This window comes from Xyrauchen texanus, chromosome 16 (assembly GCF_025860055.1).
Source record: "Xyrauchen texanus isolate HMW12.3.18 chromosome 16, RBS_HiC_50CHRs, whole genome shotgun sequence".
Classification (NCBI taxonomy): domain Eukaryota; kingdom Metazoa; phylum Chordata; class Actinopteri; order Cypriniformes; family Catostomidae; genus Xyrauchen; species Xyrauchen texanus.
Genome location: NC_068291.1, coordinates 39932265 through 39953816, shown reverse-complemented (window position 1 = coordinate 39953816; position 21552 = coordinate 39932265). Strand labels below are relative to the sequence as shown.

The 21552-nt window shown below is 35.1% G+C and overlaps 1 protein-coding gene and 1 long non-coding RNA gene across 2 annotated transcripts; one reads left to right on the top strand and one right to left on the bottom strand.

The window, feature by feature from the left end:
* Window positions 1-473: 473 nt before the first annotated feature.
* LOC127657266 (uncharacterized) lies at window positions 474-4197 on the bottom strand. Its single transcript, XR_007972259.1, has 3 exons — window positions 3657-4197; window positions 2531-2572; window positions 474-906 (listed from the first exon to the last, which is right to left on the bottom strand). It is a non-coding gene; the product is annotated as an uncharacterized LOC127657266 (long non-coding RNA).
* A 401-nt stretch (window positions 4198-4598) lies between these two features.
* Window positions 4599-12100, top strand: LOC127656779 (uncharacterized). Its single transcript, XM_052145240.1, has 13 exons — window positions 4599-4626; window positions 4742-4852; window positions 4946-5056; window positions 5141-5191; window positions 5284-5310; window positions 5443-5523; window positions 5617-5634; window positions 5718-5786; window positions 6180-6236; window positions 6573-6790; window positions 6879-7037; window positions 7271-7380; window positions 11796-12100. Exons 1-11 carry the CDS (start codon window positions 4599-4601, stop codon window positions 7017-7019), a joined length of 912 nt encoding a protein of 303 aa, XP_052001200.1. The 3' UTR covers window positions 7020-7037; window positions 7271-7380; window positions 11796-12100.
* Window positions 12101-21552: the final 9452 nt, after the last annotated feature.

Genomic DNA, 21552 nt, shown 5'->3' with positions numbered 1-21552 from the left:
CGTGGACGTCCGCATTTGGTCCGGTTTATAACGTTCGCGGGGGACGTTTCGTGGACGTCCGCATTTGGTCCGGTTTATAACGTTCGCGGGGGGACATTCCAAGAACGTCCGCATTTGGTCCGGTTTATAACGTTCGCTGGAGGGCATTCCAAGGACGCCCAATTACCTAGTAATGTTTTTTTTTTGACATTACTATGGTTTTAATGCATTAAACCATAGTAATGTAAGGAAAACTATGTCTATTTGTGGAAATGGTTTTACCAATAAAAAAAAAAGTTATATGTAACAAATCATGTTTCTTAAGAATGGTTTAGAAACTACTCAATATTCTGTAAAACATGGCCTTAATATTGATCCTTTACTGATTGTATTACAATGATCCAACTAAACCTGATTTCACTATTTAAAATGAATAAAAAGATATGATACAATGCAATTGTTTTCATTAAATAATTTCCACCACCATTACTATATGACTTAATTAGGGTCAATTTAATGTGTTGCATAATCTAAATCACAATGCACACAAAATCAGGCAATAGTGCACCACCATTGTGCAGTTATAGATTAACTGATTAAAACAATGACAATAAAAATTAAGAACAATGTTAATGTGTTTTTTTAATTCAGAATCTTTGCAAATTTCCATCAATGAAGTACTATAAAATAAATAATTGTTGCATATCCACACAAACACATTCAATTAAGAAAAAACAAACTTGAATGTACAACTATAGCCCAAATAGAAAACGTTTATTATTGCTAAGGGTTCAAAATGTAAGCAAAGCGAATGAAAACAGAAATGCAGAATGACAGGTCCTGAATCAGATGCAAGCAATGACTTCCAAACAGCAAGTGCAGGAGAGGCGACCAAAAAGGATGGGAACAAGTCCAATGCTGAAATTGCTGGAAAAGAAAAATGAAAAAGATACAGGTAAGACATGCATCCTCATGTAAACTTCGGCAATTTCACATTCTACACACCCATCATTTCAATTGACAAACTGTTGGTCAGGCTGCAAAGTAAGGTATTTTTGTCCCAAAATAAAAATAATATGAATAACAGTTCATGCATAATGGATGGGTGGAAATACATGATTCTCATTTAAAAAAAAATCTGAATAATATGAGAGCCCAAATATATATATATATAAAAAACAGGAATACAAGCTTGATAAAAAATAAATAAATGTGACTGTTCATTTGAAACATTTTGTAAAAGGTATAAACTACAAAAGAATATTGTCACTACAGACAAAAATTGTTCTCATGTACTTCAAAAAAAATTTCAACACTTTTCTGTGATGTCAAACACCAAAAATACTGCTGTAAAAGTGTCCTTAAAGAACAGTTGACCAAATAATGAATTATTGCTCATTGTAGGTGAAAAAGACGTACAGTAAAATTTATTAAAAATGCATTCAAGTATATTTGTATTGTACTAAAAACATACTCAAGTACATTTTAATAGTACGTCTTTTTCACCTAGCCACATTGGTCTGACCTGCATTGTGTGAATACAAATAATATCTCAGATCTGTATAGGTCCAAAGTGAACAGATTTTACAATGAAACAATCTATATTTATGTATGATTTAGCACCATATCAGCAGCAATGGGTATATATATACCCATTATACTGGGACGATACGCCTATCTCCCTATTTGATACTATTACGATGGCGATACAATATGTATTGCGTTTTTTTTTAAGAATTGCGATTCTACAAGACTGTATAAGTAACATTTACAAAAACAATTCATCACAACTTTCTGACTTATTTCAGAAGCATCATACAGTACTACATTCTCTTGAATAAATAATTCAATAACAAAAACATTTTTTAACAGTCACTTGTCACCACGTAGTAACTGAAACAATGTAATTGATAATTTTTATTTTTTTTACATTATTTTAAGCGTCAAGTTTCTATCAAGAGCTGATTTCTATGATAATTTGAACTATTGGATCATCACAGTGAAGTGCACTTTGGGTGTGAGCACAAAATCTGCAGGAATGAGTAAAATTTTGCTCAATACGGCGCAATCCTCGCCAGAATTCAAGCCCTGTACCACCAACAACATTAATCCGAGCAAATTAAATGAGTGAGTAAAGGGTTGGTGTGTCAACTTCATGGTCGGAGAGATTAAAGAGCGAGAACACGCAGCTGGTATCGTTTGTATCTTTTCTGCCAGAGAGTTTCAGATATTTCAGTATCAATATGTATCGAAAAATCAATATTACTGCCAACACTAGATTGCACTTAGTTTTATTATTTCAGATGCCTTTTTAAAACACTACCATTGAAAAATGTAAGGTATATAAAATTCAACCTGCCAAAGCGGTGTTAATGTCAAGCCCTGGTGTTAAAACAAATGCTAAGATTTTTAATAAATTCATGTTTCAGTATTGAACACCCCATTTCCATTTGTTTTACACAGATACATAATACCCTTGCAGCCCTAATATGTTATTAAAATAGTAAGAAAGCAAACGTTTCAGGTAGTGGTGTCATTTGAATTTGCTTACCTAAAGCATCCTCCTCCAGGAAGTAAACTATGACACCAGGGACTGGAACACAGAAACAAATTAGATTAATAGGCATTAATTGTTAGGTTAAGTGTAAATGCTCTCTTGTACCACAATCCTCCATTATTATTACAATAGTCATCTGTGGGTTTACAAAAAGGTTGAGTCTGGAATAAAAGCAACAAACTTCCCTTTAATAGGGAAAGAAGAAGAAGAAAAAAAAAAAAACACTAGCACTGATGAATTGTCACAATTAAAATTCAGCCAAACCAAAAGCTATGTCCTGACCTATAGCTTTGACTAAGAGAGGGATAAAATACATTTGAATACACAAATTTGAATGCACCTCGTGAGAGATACTTATAACTGACATAACGGAATTAACGTTTGTTGGTGAAAGACAGTGGTGGATATAGACGAGCTCCTATTGATTTTCGTATTTTTTTCATAAATTGCGTGTATTTTAAGTAGTTAATTGTTAGATAAGTTAGTTGATTCATTTAGATTTCATCATAGGTTAAGTTATAGTTATCATATATAGTATTTATATTAGTTATAGTGTACAGTTTGATAATTAGATAGGTAGTTTTCGTAGCTTAATTGACGTTAGTTAAGTTGTGTGTATATATATGCTGTTCATACGTGTTTGTGAATAGGATTAGTTAGTTTATACGAGGTTTATAGCTATAAGTTACTTATTTGTTTGATTTTTCATATCGTATTCGCGTTCATATCATAGGTAACGTTACATTAGTTATCATATTTTAGTGGATTTTAGCTTTCATAGTACGTCGCAGGTCCATTACACCACTTTCTTCGCGAAACCAGTGGAAATAAAGTTAAATTTGAGGTAAGTAACTTACGTGTATTAATATATATTAACCGTACATACATATAAGATACGCTGCGTGAAGTGCGCGAGATACAGTTACAGCTAGCGCGAGCGAAGTGCGCGAGATACAGTTACAGCTAGCGCGAGCGATGTGCACAAGATCATGCATCCTTAGCTAGTGACGAATAACTTTAATCTGTCAAAAGATTAACGTTATTGTATAGAAGAAAAACAAAGTTACTGTAGTCACGATTAAACACATTTTAACGTTCAAATTAGGCAAAAAATTTTTACCCGCAGTCTTCCAGCAACTCGTCTGCCTGCCGTGATGTGTGCATATCATAGGCGGATATGGCCCTACAACTTCCTGTTCATCAAATGGGTTTACTGGCGGGCAGCACACTAAATGCATGCCGCCACCTATTGTACTGGAGTTTAATTAAAATTAGAGTTATTTCTATCTTATAAACTGTTTTACAGTCTATGGGGAAAACACACTGGAAAGTAATGATTCAAGTGGACCTTAAAAACAATAACCACTGCAAGTAGCTTTTGGGCCAAATCAGAATAATAATTCACCTCCCGTGTTTGTAGAAAGACGTGGATTCATGAACTTATTCCTAAGGTCACAGCTGTAGACTGAGCAGACCATTGATTTAGTCTGAATTTATGTATAAATAATGCATATCTTTTTGGAATTATCTTTAAATCTGTATAGCTTACATTATACATTCAAATTAATTAAATTTAAATGTATATTTAAATATAACTTTTAAACATTGAAAAATCAAACTATGAACAATTTACAAATTGTTTACCTGAGAACAAAACCATGTGTTATGTATGACTAAGTTTTTTATGCCATACATCACAAAAAATAACAATTAAATTTGATATAAACAATATTAAGTATTATGATGTTAAAAACAGCCAACAGTGTGGCTACATCTTTTAATTGATCTTGTTTGAAATAGTTATGTATGTATATATATATATATATATATATATATATATATATATGTATGTGTGTGTGTGTGTAAGAAAACAAGGAGGATCAAAATGGAACAAATGGATCTGATACAAAACAGCCATTATCATAATTTATTCATGAGGTTAGAGCATGTCCTATGGATCAATTCATAACTAATTATAAAAATTTCAACAAATTATATTTTAACTTTTCTGTTTAATACAGGATTATTTACGCTTATGTTGTGCTTCATTTTATTGAGCACAATGAAGTTGAGGTGGCTCCATCCAGCTGGTTGGAGTTAAATAATGAGGTAAGACGAAGTCCATATATATAAAAATAAATGTTAAATATTAAACAGGTTTATTGTAAATGTGCAAATGAAAACAAATACATCTATGTCTGAAAGGTATTGTATTGCTACTGGCCTCACGTGAACGCTGGTATTATGGTAAAAAATGTGCCATTCCAGACAAGAAGCTGTGGTCAAAACATCAAGTCAGAATATTTTCTGACACAGGTAAAGTATGCAAAATAATACCTTACAAACTTTTTAATCAAGACAAAACAATAGCAAATATTTCTATAATAAGTTATGCTGCTTTGTGAGCAGATAATTATGGTCTCGCAAGATTTCGGGCAAGAAAGGCCCAAGAAACGTCGCATGTTGAGGACTCTGATGAGAATAGGGGGAGAAAAGTCATTCCCCCTAGACGATTTAGAGGTATTTAGATATGGTATAATACATAGGTTAAAGATCTTCCCTAATTTATTATGAAAGGTAATTTTTTTAATTTGTTTTTTGCAGAGGAAGAAGTCTTGCCCAGCCAGCCCAGATGGGCAAAACAGGCTCAAAGCTGTAAGCATATAAACTATAACTGAAATGAGAATGATTATGAAAAGCCAAAATTTGTGTTCTCTATTAATGTTTAATTAAATTTTGTTTTGCAGTTCATGAGAATGGTGGGTCGTCTCAAGGTGAATTCATTGTGGTGTGCTCATACCAAAAAAAAAAAAGGGTTTTAAATATCAGTGAGGATTTTTAAAAGGAGAATTTATTTAACTATATAACCTAATTCTATATTTTCATTATTCCATTTGGCCTGGAAGATGACATTACCAGCTTACAAGCAAAGAAAAAGAAAACAAAATCAAAAAACAGATCAACATTAGCAGAAACTACACTTGAGTGTAAGTAGAAAATTAATGTCACTTAAAATATATATATGAAGAGAAGTCAATATTGCCTACATGATTGCTGTCACTGTTTTTTTTTTTTTTCAGCTGTTGAGACTGATGAAGGTAAGACCACTGTTATTTAGTTTTTATAGGTTTAAACAATGTTATGTCTTTTTCACTCAGTTCTTTTTTTATTTTTACCTTAGATGAGGAACTGCAGCCAAAAAGAAAAAAACAAAAACAAACTCATTTGATGTTGCCCAATGCTCCTTCCTGTGAGTACATTTTGAGTTTTAATTTTTCAGTAACTGAGTAATTATAGAAAGAAGTTTAAGGTTGGGACTTTTTTAAACTAAATTAAATAAAACAGCAACACAACTCTTTACAACATTCATAATAATAAATGCTTCTTGAGCAGCAAATCAGCATATTAATGATTTCTGAAGGATCATGAAGACTATACTAATTCAGCTTTGCCATCACATAAATGTATTTAGTAATTAAACTGCATTTAGTCATTTACATTTACAGTACAAAAACTGTAGTAATAATTCACATTATAACGGTTTCGACTTTCACATTGATCAAATAAATGAAGCCTAGGTGAGCAGGATAACAGAAAACTTCTGCATTGTAACATTGAATCTTTTTGATTGATGTGGTTACAGTTCAATCTGCTTCAACACTCCAACCACAGTCCAGTTCTACAAGCCAGCAGATTCAAGGTACGAAGAAAGACTTTATACACATATATACAGATGACCTGGATAGATATGTACAGGCATTGTGATTCTAACAGTCATACTTTCTTTAATATGAATCAGCTCTGTTTAATCTGTCTTTTGACATTTGCTATAATATATATATATATATAATATTTTGAAGGGCATAGGCCTTTTTTGTTGCATTGATTACAATAGTGTTATTTGAAGCATTTATTACATAAATGTTAAAATTGATAGATTTTAATTATACTGTAATGCTGAATGGCTATAATTACTAAAATTGAGAAAAAAATCAGAGAGAGAGAGAGAGACAATGTTTTCACAATGTTTTCACAGATATCTCTCAGCTATTTGATGGCTTGGAGAGAAGAATACTGCTGAAACTTGACCAAATCCATGCCGATATTAAAACAGCTATTGGACTGCAGTCTGTGAACCAGCAAAGCACCTCTGCCTTGGACCTATTCGAGGTGCTAGAGGAGCCTTGCAAGTCAGTGGAGGAATTGGAAGAGCTGTGCGAAAAGCTGAAAGCTGTTGAGTTTCGCAAGAAGATTGTATGTGCTGAAACAAATGCTGTTTTATGTTATGCTGCAATTTCTTGGCACTGTTCTTTGATAACTGATTGTTGTTGTTTGTATGTAGATTCGATATCTTTGTCTTCAGAGTGCAGGCAGTTTGGGGGATGGCATTAGAAGAATGCTAAAAAAATCGGAGAGAATTCCCTTTGGGCTGAATACAGCTACAAAGGGAGAAAAGGAAAACGGGCATTTCAGCAACTGCTGATCAATGATGCGATCATACGTAAGTTCAAAACATTACTCAAGAGATCCTGTCTCCAAGATTGCAAAAAGCGCAAGTTGAATGTGATAGATTCATTCTCTTTGATTGAAATATTCATTCAAACTTAGCATATAAATATATAAGTGGAAAATTATCTGTTATGAGAACATGATGGATTTTTAGTACTATCGAGAATAATACTTTCTACATGTGTCTGTGATCTAGTTATACTTACTGTGAACTATAACTTGAAGGTGCCTGCAGTAAGGTGTATCCACACCACAAGACCCAGAGTGTGGAAGACATGATAGCCGTGACCCTTAAGCATGCTCCACATCGTGAGAAAGCAAAGAAAAATGTTCAGGTAAGAGGATTTTGTCCAAAAACTCACAATATAAGTAGGCTTACTTTTAAAAGAGTATTAACACTGGAGAGTACGTAGATGTGAATTTGAGAACTTGTACAATAAATATTCATACTTGTACGTGAACATTTACACTCACAGCTCCAATGTGAAAACCTGTCAAATTAAAATCTGAAGTTGAATGTTGAAATTTGCACTCGCAGACAAAAGACAAAAAAAATATATATATTCTGAATTTGAAGCTGCAGACAAGTAGTCACAAATGTGAAAAATGCCATTCACAGAAATACAATGACAGTCACAAACTTGTAATATATATATTTGCCTTTAATCGCAGTACAACCTCAATTAGGCACTTCTCAAATCTGTCACTACAATTTCAAATTTCGTTGCAAAACTAACTTGTGCACTTGCAACTCAGTGGCGGTGAGAGAGAAAGGGAGACGCTCTGAGATGCTAACATGGCTTAATGCATTAGACTGATATATAAAGAAATAAATGATATTATCAAACTCAGTAAACACCATACTAATAATGCATTGTACAGAAAAGCAGATGAGCACAGAATATGACGAAAGAAAGCAAATTTGTGTTCAGTGCAAATAAACCTGCTGCCTTTGTTTTATTAATAATGTATAACGAATTGTGTGGTTTTTTTAATAACTGTTGGTCTATTAAGCGTTTTCAATGGGAGGGAGATGCTTAACGTACAATTAAACACATTGCTTTGAACACCCTGCCACCCCTTCTCTCTCACCGCCCCTGAGTTGCAAGTGTAAATGTTCACGTAATATGATTATTTTTTGTACAAGTTCTCAAATTCACATCTACGTGCTCTAGGGTGTTGATACTTTTTACCTTCATAGAGTAGTGAGTAATGAATGCGAGAGTGGTGATTAGGTAAAGTGAAAGGCATCTATATATAATACTTACGAGCCATAATGGCCATGGTTGGTTATGATGTTTTTGGTATCTCTTCAACCAATGGAGGACAGCATTCCCACCTGTGGAAACAAAAGTCTAAATTAGTGAGAAGTAAAAGACTGATAAATGATAGAGAGGTATGGGCAACATATTCATAGACAGTATATTCTGATTTACAGGATAACAAAAGCAGATATCCATAAATCCCTCTGTAATTATTTCTCCATCTAATATGTGAACACAGTGAAAAACAAGGTTAAACGTCAGTAATTAGCCAGCATAAGCCGCAAAATTAAATTAAAATTGGATATTTGTGATAAATAAACTGTATTATTAAATAATATATAAAATATATTGTTTCTGTTTTATAAATTTTTACCAGTGCTAATTGGCTTTATGCACAGCTGCACTAATTCCTGAACTTCAGCCAGCTCCTTTGTTTCCTGTCTGCCATTATTGGACAAACTGATTAATCCAGGTGTGTCTGATTATTGTTGTTGTGACTACTGAGGTCAGGCACACCTGGATTAATCAGTTTGTCCAATAATGGCAGACAGGAAACAAAGGAGCTGGCTGAAGTTCAGGAAGTAGTGCAGCTGTGCATAAAGCCAATTTAAACAAAATTAATTAATTTAAATGGATGAATAAACAAACATGTTGCACAATTGTTATTTTATTTATTTGTCTTTATTTATTATATTTGCAATGAACGATTAGTTTACCTTTACATCATTAAAAATGGGTGTCTCAACTGTACCACATATGGGTACAGTTGAGACAAAGTTGAGACAAAAAGCACCTTATTTTTATGAGCTAATTGTGGAAAATATAAACTACTCATGGGTATTATTGATTGATAATATCTTAGTCTACAAGCTAATGAAATGTCATGTGGCATGTCATGTGGAAATTCACTTCTTTTCAGTATCTATTTTTGTGTGAAATATCAAAACGAAAAAAGTGTCTCAACTATACTCACTCTACCCTACAATAGCCAATCAGAAAATAGCACTATTGTATCTGGGTAAGATTCAAGATAAATCATGATCGCCTGTTTTAATGTTATAAAAACAACTTGTTTGACACAAAAAATGACAACTTGACTGATGTTAGACAATGTTTCCCAGATAATTAGCATCAGTTTTTCATGAGTGTCTGTAACTTAGACAACAGTTTTACAGCCTGTTCACTGACAACACCTGCTTAGAACAAGTAGTAGTAGGCCTAGTTATATTTTCGTTATCACACGATGACTGACATATTGTCACATTATAAACATCTCTCTCTCCAAATAGGCTTAAAATAATAACTTTTAAAATCATGTCATATTTTATAATTATATCCTGGCCATGGATGCATTAATCATTGCATCTGTCTTTCAAAGATGTCAGGTAAAAAGCAGGGGGGTTTTGGTGAATTAAATTCAGCAATTTTGGTGAATAATAAGCAAATATCACCGATTCAGCCTATATAATTATGTAACAGACTAACATGACATCAACACCAGTTTACTTTTATAATGTACTTCCTAAATGATACTTGAATAACGCACTTACCAATTAGCAATGACGGTGCAGCCTGCAGTCTTCCACTCTTGTCAGCGGGATTATGGGGTGGCGCAGCAGCTCGCAGGGGGAGGGGGTCGAAGTACTTTTATTGTACTTGACCGACCGGACGAGTAACTTAATTTTAGTGACAAAAAAACAATAACCAGGGAAGCACCGAAACGTAAGAATGATTGTGATTTTATTACATTCAATGTAACGTTAAACAGCGGTTGATAATGGGTGTATTTCTGGTAACAATGTCGCGTTGAGGCTTAGATACATTCGTGGAGAAATAAAAACAAATGAGTGAAACAGCACACAAAACTCACAGAAGAAATGCACTGAGGTAAAAAATCAAACGTTAGTGGTGTTATGTTAAACAATCATATGTTATAAATAAAACAACAAAGGGAGCTTTTTTGCTAAATATTAATATCACGATTGAAAATGTTACATTGAATTTATAGTTCATTAATCAAGTAGCGTAGTTAATATGTATTATTAAGCTATTTACATTTTAGACACAAACAATATCAACTGTTTATGTTCTATTTTGCCGACGAAAATAGTTCCAACAGCAGCGCAGTTACTGAACGATTCAGCGTTTTGAAGGAATCTTTTGTATGAATGACTCAATTATGACTCACTAATTAAGACGGTCACATGCCGCCACCTATTGGCGGTTTAGTTTCATGTTCAAGCATTGCATTTTTTTATTTGTATATTCAAACATTTATTTAAAACATCAATCTCATAACATTATTTATTGCAGTTGTAATTTTGCAGTGCGAATTATTTAATGTAATGGGTAACAGCCCTCTTATTATTATAACTGAATTTATTGATCAAATGTAACAATTTGACATGAAAGATGATACATACATTTAATAACGTAAAGTTGTCTTAATAAAAATAAATAACACACTGGGGTAAATATCACAAATATGAAGATTTAAGCGTGTCAAATCTGAAAATATTGCTTCAGAATAAATATATTTACACCACCAAATCCCCCCACTCCGTACAGTAGGCTGCAGTAGGCTACAATATTTATTTTTATTGGTAGCCTACAATCCGTGCCGCGAGATGTTTTAAAAGGTGGTGGGGACAATATCAACCCTGGCAAAAAGTTTATTTTACTAAAAACATACTCAAGTACATTTTTAATACATTTAGTATATGTCTACGTCTTTTTCACCTGCATGGGTGCTCCAAAAGTGTTTGAGCAAGATGATTCGGTGAATTGCCATGTGTCTAATCAAATATAATGTTTGCATATTTAAGCATGTCTTGCTACTTGACAAATATAGACCTGTTGTCATTGTTAATATGATATATGAAAAAATAAGTTAAAATTGTATGATCTTTAAGCATTTTTGAAGATGACTTATTTTTGTGTGTGTAGCCTATCATAGCCTAAAAAAGCGCGTATAGGCTTTATACTAAAAAGGTGTGTATCGGCAAGTAAAAGGTCATTTATGTGTATAAAGAGCACGCAGAATGAATGCATGAATTTGTACTCAGTACCAGGAGACTTCCCGAATTCATACATCTCTATGATGCTGTGCTTGTGTCGTGTGTGTATGCAAACAGACAGTGGGTACGATGCGGTAACACTTTATTTTACAGTGTCCTTGTTACATGTAGCCTACTTACAATAGCATAATTATGCATAATTACATGCAACTAACCCTCAACCAAACCCTAATCCTACCCTAACTCTATAGTAAGTAGCCTACATGTATAATATTACTTAAATATATAATTACGCTGTCAATGACACCGTAAAACAAAGTATAACCGCACAATGTGTTCTTGAATAAAATCACTTCTAGCCTAGGGCACAATGATCCTCTGTAGCCCATTTAAAAATATTTAAATTATAGAAAACTAGCTGTATTTAAGATAAAACCTAAAGGTTTACATTTTGTTACTTTGTTTTAGGTTCCAAGGGTGGAATCAGATGTGGAGGAGTAACGCTTCAACATGGAAACTTGGCAACTCCACGCAAACACACACACACGTTTTTGTTTATGAAAATAAAAGTATTTTTGTGTCCTGATATTCGGAATTTGTGTGTTTTTCCTTGTTGTGTGTTTGTTCCTTGGTTGTTCAATTTTGTGTTATCAGACTAATGCTACACTATAAAAGGGTGTTAAGATGTTAAAAGGACTTCTAGTGAAGTTCCGTAAAGGTCCCCGAAAGTTTTCTAAACGTCCCGTGAATGTCCCTCGGGACGTCGCGCGAACGTCCCCGCGAAGTCCTGCGAACGTCCCGCTGACGTCCCCGCAACGTCCTGCGAACGTCCCGCTAACGTCCCCCACGACGTCCTGCGAACGTTTAAAGAACCCTACACGAAGACGTTCAGGGAACGTTCGCAGTGGACGTTCAGGGGACGTTCTGGGGACGTTTTTTTGTTAGCTGGGTACTGAGATTCTACGTGGCAATCTAAATTAATTTTCCCACTGATTTCACCTCAGTGGTCGTGAAAGCCAAAAGCAACCCCTGTGAATTCCTCTACTGATTGGTTTATTACAGACCAAGTATCTTACCTTACTATCATTTACTCACCCTCATGTTGTTCCAAACCTGAAAGACATTCTTCCGTGAAACAAGAGTACATGTTAGGTAGTGTTAGCCTTGGTTTCTATTCATTTTCATTGCATCTTTTTCCATAATATGAAAGTCATGTTTGTGCAACGTGAGGGTGAGTAAAATGACATTTAATATTGGGGTTAAATATCCTTTTCAATTATACTTTCATCTAACATTTTCTTACATTTAAGGTGATGTTTACCTCCTTGTCCACACATTAAGATGGCAGATCATAGCTCAAAATGAAAAAAAAAAACAACTTGTGACCGAAGAATAAAATGTGTTGAAACAAACCAGTTGCCTGGGAGACGACATCAAGCCATTTTTTGGCGATGAAAACCCAAATCTGCTTGGCAGGAGTGTGTCTCAATGCATTTTATTATAAGTACTGCACTGCAGAATGTCGTCTCATATCTTTCAGGCATTGAGAGTAGAAACAAAGCATATTGTCACAGAGCTTGAGCATGAAAAGAAATCGTCATTCCCAAAGGAAATCCTCTGATGCGGTCTCAACTACTCGACTGACACCAGTGACTTAAAAGTACAGCTCACCCAAAAAAAATAATTGTCATTTGCTCACCCTCATACTGTTTCGAACCGATATGACTGACTTTCTTCTGTAGAACACAAAAGATACTTGGCAGAATAACAAAATTAGTTTGGAACAATATAAGGGTGAGTAAAGAATCAAGTATTCCTTACACCATTATTAATAATTGAAAGAGATCCCCATAAGGACTGCTGCATTTCAATGCGAAATATGCATCAGATTTGATAAGCAATCTCTTGGAAGAAATTCAATGCTAAAGATGCAGCAGGTTTTGGGTTAATGTTTCTTGCTTTTCCAGCTAATTGACTTTGCTTGATCCAGCTAATTAAACCACACTGCAGTGACCTTACACAGAGAGGTGGAAATTCACTCATTATGGGAAAAGATATATAATAGAACTTTGCTGACTGAAATTCTTAAAATATCTCGACTTAGATGGAATTAGCTTGTTGAATTAATGAACCTTCACAGTTCCATTCAGCCGCATTCAAGTGTAGCATACATGTAATGAGTGTACTACATGTCAGTGTATCCATCGCAGCCTGGGGGAAAAAAAAAAACGTAAAAAGAAAGAATAAATGCGCATATAGAAGCAGAGGTCGGAAATACCTGCATGCATACACCAATCAGCCACAAGATTTAAACCACCTGCATAATATTGTGTAGGTCCCCCTTGTGCCGCGAAAACAGCACCAACCCGTATCTCAGAATTGCATTCTGAGATGATATTCTTCTCACTACAATTGTACAGAGTGGTTATCTGAGTTACCGTAGACTTAGTCAGTTTGAACCAGTCTGGCCATTCCCTATTGACCTCTCTCATCAACAAGGCATTTCCGTCCGAAGAACTGCCGCTCACTGGATATTTTTGACACCATTCTGAGTAAATTCTTGAGACTGTTGTGTGTGAAAATCCCAGGAGATCAGCAGTTACAGAAATACTCAAACCAGCCCGTCTGGCACCAACAATCATGCCATGGTCCAAATCACTAAGATCACATTTTTTCCCAATTCTGATGGTTGATGTGAACATTAACTGAAGCTCCTGACCCGTATCTGCGTGATTTTATGCACTGCACTGCTGCCACACAATTGGCTGATTAGATAATCGCATGGATGATTGTAGTGTCAGACGGGCTGGTTTGAGTATTTCTGTAACTGCTGATCTTCTGGGATTTTCACACACAACAGTCTCAAGAATTTACTCAGAATGGTGCCAAAAACATCCAGGGAGCGGCAGTTCTGTGGATGGAAATGCCTTGTTGATGAGAGCAGTCAATAGAGAATGGCCAGACTGGTTTAAACTGACAAAGTCTACATTAACTCAGATAACCACTCTGTACAATTGTGTTGAGAAGAATATCATCTGAGAATGCTATTCTGAGATGTGGGTTGGCGCTCTTTTGGCAGCACGAGGGGGACCTAAACAATTAGGGTTTTAATGGTGGTTGTGGCTGATCGGTGTATATCGTGCCTGACTCAAGTAGCCTACTAATGCACAGCTGGTTCATAAACAGAAAGCTCTCAAAAACTTCCCACAAATTCAGCTCCGTTGCATAGCCAAGTTATATTCGTGGTTAGTGGTGTTGTATGTAAAGACCCAGACACTCAATTTGTATTTGTTTATTGTTAACGCATGGGCTTCTGTGGGCTGAAGCCCAGGGACCTACAACTCCCATGGAGCCTACAAAACCCATAGGGCCCATTTTCCCTATATCCATGTTTGCAGGAGGAGTGTGTTTAAATGCTTTCAGTGGAGATGCGTTTGTTGACACAGTGCACAACCTTTAAAGGAATTTGAGAAGTTCTTGTTCAGTGCACAGCAGTTCCACCAGTGAGACATACAAGTGATAAACATTCACTTTTATTCAGTAATATCGATAAATGAGTCAAAGTTCCCACATTAAATTATATTCAAGCTTGTTTATCAAACATCTGCAGAAACGGGAATATGAAACATGATATATTATACTTTCCTTTAATAATTGTACACCTGTAGCACAAATGCTAGTGTTTCAGCATTGTTTATAAGTTGGGTTGCCAGGAGACGTCTCAAACACCTGCTAAGCTACAGGAGTTTTGCAGTTTTGTTTCCTTATACGTCATATTCCAACTACTGTCAATACACGTCATATTCCAAGTACTGTCGGAGATCGGAGACATCCAGTAGGAATATCCCACATGCGACTTGAATGCAGCATAAACACTAAGAACTTTGCTCCCTGTGATCCAGCAGAGAAAAATCCACCAATCAGAGAATAACAGTCAACAAAGCCCAACCAACACACCCAGCAGCGACCACCCACTTTCATGATCAAGTCGGTCTCTATCCACTCTCAAACTACTTATATATTTCTATATACCTGAACATTTTGCAATTAACTTAAAAACATATTGTTTCTTTTCCTTTATTCAACAACTTTAAATCATTAGTGTTCTATAATCTTTAATTAAATTGTAATTTGCGATGATTCATTGGATAGCGGTTCCTTCCCTCATGAAAGGAGTACACGGTCTTGTACATTTGTCTTTTTGTCTGATTTTTAAATGCTTTTTTACTTCATTTTTTCTTCTAATTTACATTTATGCATTTGGCAGATGCTTTTATCCAAAGCGACTTACAGTGCACTTAATACAGGGACAATTCCCCCGGAACAACCTGGAGTTAAGTGCCTTGCTCAAGGACACAATGCTGGTGGCTGTGGGGATTGAACCAGCAACCTTCTGATTACAGCAATGTGCTTTAGCCCACTACGCACCACCACTCTAATGTTGTGATTCACCTCAGATCTGGTTGGTTTTGTTCATGGCTTAGAATTCTGCTATGAAGGATTTTATGCAATCCCTATGGAAAAATACTTATGGAAGCATGGGTCGGAACTGTTATGGATATGTTTATGACCATTGTCCTCCAACATCATAAACAAAACTTGAAGCATGAAATAATAAGAACTAAAATTTAATTCATATTCACATATTCAAAAATACCTTAATTGAAGCATTCCTGGAATGTCAAATGAAAAGAGCACTTTTTTTTAAATGATTGTTTAACCCTTTTCTCCCTAATTTCGAATGCCCAATTCACACTACTTAGTAGGTCCTCATGGTGGTGCGGTTACTCACCTCAATCCGGGTGGCGGAGGACAAGTTTCAGTTGTCTCCTCTTCTGAGACTGTCAATACGTGCATCTTATCACGTGGCTCGCTGTCCATGACACCATGGAGACTCACAGCACGTGGAGGCTCATGCTACTCTCCACGATCCACGCACAACTTACCACGCGCCCCATTGAGAGTGAGAACCCCTAATTGCGATCACCCCATGTGACTCTACCCTCCCTAGCAACCGTCCCTAGCAACTCAGTACTCACGGAGTACCCTGATTTTTGCTTTTTTAAAGAAAAGGAGGGACAAGTTGAAATTATTTTTTGTGGTAATCAATATTATGCCACAAATGCTGTCAAATGAGCTTAACTTGTATTTAACCCAGAGTATTCCTTTAATATGCAGAGACAACTGGAACTAAGCCTTTTACTGGTTATCGGTACACTTCAGCTTTAATGTGGCTGAATATGGTTCAATATTTTCGACAAGCCACCAGGCACTAATTTGTAATATCTGTATCAACACCCACTCACGCTATATTAAAGAACATGAAACCTATCTGTAACTGTCCAGTGTGTGTTGTTAATTATTTATGTGTTGCCTCGTGGAATGCTTTAAGCTAACAGTGGATTTTTTAATATCTCTGTTTATTTAATGTTTATCATATCTATACCCGTGGCACTTTAATTGGCTTCAGTAATTAATCGAGTGACTTAAAGATGATGCCTGTGGGGGACTGACTGGATGTGCAACAATAAGGAACTATGTCCAATAAGATGCTGCCATCAATTTTTTGAGGTATATCAAAGTACGTCTTTATGAGCCAACAGAAATCCACTATTTGGTAACATTTGAATGTTAACGCTGTTTTTTGATTTATTAATTAAAAAGTTATTTATAAATGGTTTGACAGATATTTTTAATGGATATTTATACTTTTACACTTAATGTGTTATCAGTTATTTTATATTGGGCATTAAATTCATAGCTTTCACAAGTGAACTATATTGCAACTAAAACTAGTTAAATGAATTCTTTGTAACCTTTAGCAGTATTAGTTTTGTATAGCAGTTCATATTCAGAGGTTATTAAGCTAAATCAACAGCATTTGTGGCATTTTCTTTAAAAAAGCAAAATTGGAGGTTACAGTGAGGCACTTACAATGAAAGTGAATGGGGGAAATTTTTGGAGGGTTTAAACACAGATATGCAAAGCTTATAATTTTATAAAAGCACTTACATTAAAACTTGTGTATTATTTTAGCTGTAAATTGTTAAAATAATAATTTTTATGGTTTTAGGGTAAAAACTTTAAACAGAAACATTTGAAACATTGGATTGGTGGTGGTGGTGTAGTGGTCTAAGCACATAACTGGTAATCTGGTAATCAGAAAGACACTGGTTCAAGCCCCACGGCCACCAACATTGTGTCCTTGAGCAAGACACTTAACTCCAGGTTGCTCCAGGGGGATTGTCACTGTAATAAGGGCTCTGTAAGTCGCTTTGGATAAAAGCGTCTGCCAAATGCATAAATTTATTGCTTCATTTAAACAAAATGAGGGACAGGTCGAAATAAGTTTTAGCGGTAATCAACAATATTCCACAAATGTTGTCAATTAAGCTTAACTTGTGTTGAACCCAGAATATTCGTGTAAGATGTAACTGCCTAATAGAAATAAAACAAGAATTAAATATTGGTTATGCATATCGTTATCTGACTCTTAAAGAGAAAAAAAAATCTGCATAGTATCGGTCATTAAAAACCAATATCTGTCGATCTCTACATTTTAGTAAACAAAAAAGTTAATTGAGTCGGACATGACTGAAAGATTTGTGATTTTGCCATTTCGTACAATTACGTTTGCATGAATTTGTACAATTTCATGACATGCAAATGCCCGGATGTGTAACGCAGAAGTAATCAGGAGGTGTCACGGACATGCTTATTAATCTTATGCCCTTACCTAAACCCCTTATCTAAACCTAACTGATCAGTAGAGTGTGTAACATGATAGGAATCTGTTGAGTGTGACAGAAGCAAGTCATTGATGCATATTAGATGGAAACGATGTGCAGCGACATCATTGGCTGTAGTGAAAGTCTTACGAGTGAAGTCGTACCATATCATCTGAATTAGCTAAATTTAGAAAAGTTGTACGAATCCTCATGATTTCACTGTGTGTTGATCAAGCAGCTAATGTGTCAGGATAGAGATTGTGGTTGATATTGCATCCAGTTAATTCGCCACACTGGAAATACACTCTGGATGTATAGCTACAGTACATTCTGGCAAATGTAATAGGTCAACTGGTAATTCCATGCATAAATTCAGATATTGAAATATTATATACTGCAGAAAAAGTATTAGTAGAATGCTATTCTGAGCATAGCCATGCACACACACAGGGATGTTTCTGGAAGTGCCTGTCAATCATATTTGTAACCAAAGCAGGCGATTAGTCAGAAATGGCTTTTTTGGCACTGAGAGGTTTTTATATGCATAGACAGTCATCACACTTTAAAGGTTAGCTGCAGCCTGTATCATTATATTTACTTTAAGAACATATTTGTCTGTCAATGTCAAATGAATTGAGAAGTGAGTTTCTCTTCTTCATTAAGATATAGAAATGTAATACTATTGATTGTTGTTTTCTAGATGGAATGTACATAATACATAACAATATAAATCTTTGCACTGGAAATGTAAGCGCAGCGTAGTTCTAGCGGGAAGACTAGCAGCTGTACATCATCGCACCACTAGCAAGGTAACTCTTAGCCAATCACATGTAAGCCATTGCTTAATAAGTCTGCTCACAATCTATCACACTGCTGTTTCATTGTGCTAACATGGCAACCTCCACCACCCCACCACCACAAGTTGAGTCCCGTCCTGCACGGGGGTAGGCTCCTCGCCCCTGCCTCCTACCTCCGGCAGGATATGATGGTTACTTCCGAGTACAACTTATTCGGACCGCCAGACATATCTGTTTTATATTCAACAAATAAATGTCATTTTAAATTTCACTCAAGTCTGCGAGTCTTCCTGATAGAATAAATGTTCCAGGTTCAAAACAATTTAGATGCATGTAATTGCCGTGGGTATACATATATATATATATATATATTTTCTACATAAACAGTCCCTTTCTGGTTACCTTGTGCGTTATACCAAAGTTATATGTTTATAGAGCAGGGTGGCCAATATAGCTTCCATATTTAGACATGATGGCAAATGAGAAAATAGCTGAAATTAAATGAAAATGATTTTACTCAATATTTACTCAAGATTCAATTTCATTGTCCATCACAGTATATACATATCAGATGTAAGTTCATAAATGTACATGTATAAATAGTTCACTAGCATGAGGAAATAATAATAATCAAAAAAACTATAAATAAGAATAAAAAGTCCCCTCTCCACATGTTATTTTGACATTAGACAGAGTTAATGATGTGTGAACTGTCAGTTATTGTGTGCCCTATGGTCCAGTGGTGCTGCTCTCTCACCATACTCTAACAGTAGTAGGTCATTTTAATCACTAGATGTGGCGCTCCACTGACATCCTCACATTTCACACCCCATACAGGAATAAGGGTTGACAGCTTTAGTCAGATTCACAGCTTTCCAAAATCACGAGCAGTGCGGAAAAGCTACATGCTATTTGTTTCCTGTCTTAAAGAGATAGTTTGCCAAAAAAAATCACATTTTGTCCTGTTTTTCCAAACCCATATGACGTTCGTTCTTCCATGGAACACAAAAGGACTTTCATTATATAGAAAAACATGCAATAAAAGTAAGATTAACTGTCCCTTTCAACAAACACAGATACCAAAGAAGCTACTTTTTGACTCCACTTTGTATAAATGTGTGTATATGTTTGCAATCAAACTCAGCTCTAAATTAGTGGTCCTTTTGATGTAATATCTTTATGCATTTCTATTAGCTAATGACAGGGGCGTGCGTTTGGCTCAGCTGAAGCTAAATTACTTTGATGACTCTCTAGTGCTGATGATTTCTAGACTTCCTAGATTTCTTTTAGTTCACTTCCATTTTCAGCTCCTACTACCTGGTACAAAGTGAGAGTTTTGCACTGAATGAACTTGGAGAATAGCATTTTTGGTAACACTTTACAATAAGGTTCCATTTGTTAACATCAGTTATTGCATTAGGTATCATAAATAAACAATTAACAATATCTTTTTTACATCATTTATTAATCTTTGTTAATGTTAGTTAATAAAAATACAATTGTTAATTGGTAGTTCACATTAGTTCATGGTGCATTAACTATATGTTAATGTTGAAATGAACTTTGATTAATAAATACTTAATAAGTATTGGTCATTGTTAATCCATGTTAACGAATGGAACTTTATTGCAAAGTGTGATCACATTTTTTATTAGTTTTAATAAACATTTTTATACTTCAGACATTATACATTTCCAGTTATCCATGTCCTTTGTACAGTCACATCCATGTCCAGTAACCCAAATGCTTGTTTTCACTAGCAGTGGTTTTAGATTCAAATACATAGTTCAAAACAATTTTAAGTGAAAATAATTTTTGTGTATTCTATTCTTTATGCTAAAATTCCAGTTTTATCATATTTTTGCAATAGTTGTTGGATAACTAGGAAAACATTCAGATTCATTCAACAATACTTTTACACTTTCGTATTGTGAAAAATGTATGTTGTGTTTTAATGAAAGGGGAATTTTTCATAAATGTCAGGTTGGGGCAAGTTGTGTTTGATAAGTTGAGCGTTTATGCAAATTACTTACAATTTCTATTAGCCAAAACTATGCATTGCCATTTTTATGGTACCATGAATAGTTTTTCTAAATTTGGTTGAAAAGCCATCAAATGCATTTACAGACAGACAGACAGATAGATAGATAGGTAGACGGACGGATGGACGGGCCGAACTAGACAGACAGGCGGACGGATGGACAGAACTAGACAGACAGGACAGACGGAGAGAACTAGATAGACAGACAGACGGATGGACAGAACTAGATAGACAGACAGACGGATGGACAGAACTAGATAGACAGACAGACGGATGGACAGAACTAGATAGACAGACAGACGGTCTGAACTAGACAGACAGACGGTCTGAACTAGACAGACAGGCGGACAGACGGACAGAACTAGACAGACAGACGGACGGATGGACAGCCTACTTTTTTCTCTTCTAGCCTACTTTAAATCTATGAGAAAGTCTGGTAACACTTTACAAATAAGATTCATCTGTTGACACCAGTTAACATAAACTAACAATGAACCATACTTTTACAGCATTTATTAATCTTATAACATAATAGTAATATATTTTTTAAATTAAAATAGTATATTATTAAATATTTTATTTTTATTAACTAACTTGAACAAAGATTAATAATCGCTTCAAAACATATATTGTATATTGTCAATTCATGATAACTAATG

What these genes read in the sequence shown, in the direction of transcription:
- LOC127656779 (XM_052145240.1), top strand. Translation starts at nt 4,599, where the DNA reads ATGAAGTTGAGGTGGCTCCATCCAGCTG. An exon ending in GAGGTGGCTCCATCCAGCTG is followed by an intron (nt 4,627 to 4,741) that starts GTTGGAGTTAAA and finishes TATGTCTGAAAG; the next exon opens with GTATTGTATTGCTACTGGCC. An exon ending in TTGAGTTTCGCAAGAAGATT is followed by an intron (nt 6,791 to 6,878) that starts GTATGTGCTGAA and finishes GTTTGTATGTAG; the next exon opens with ATTCGATATCTTTGTCTTCA.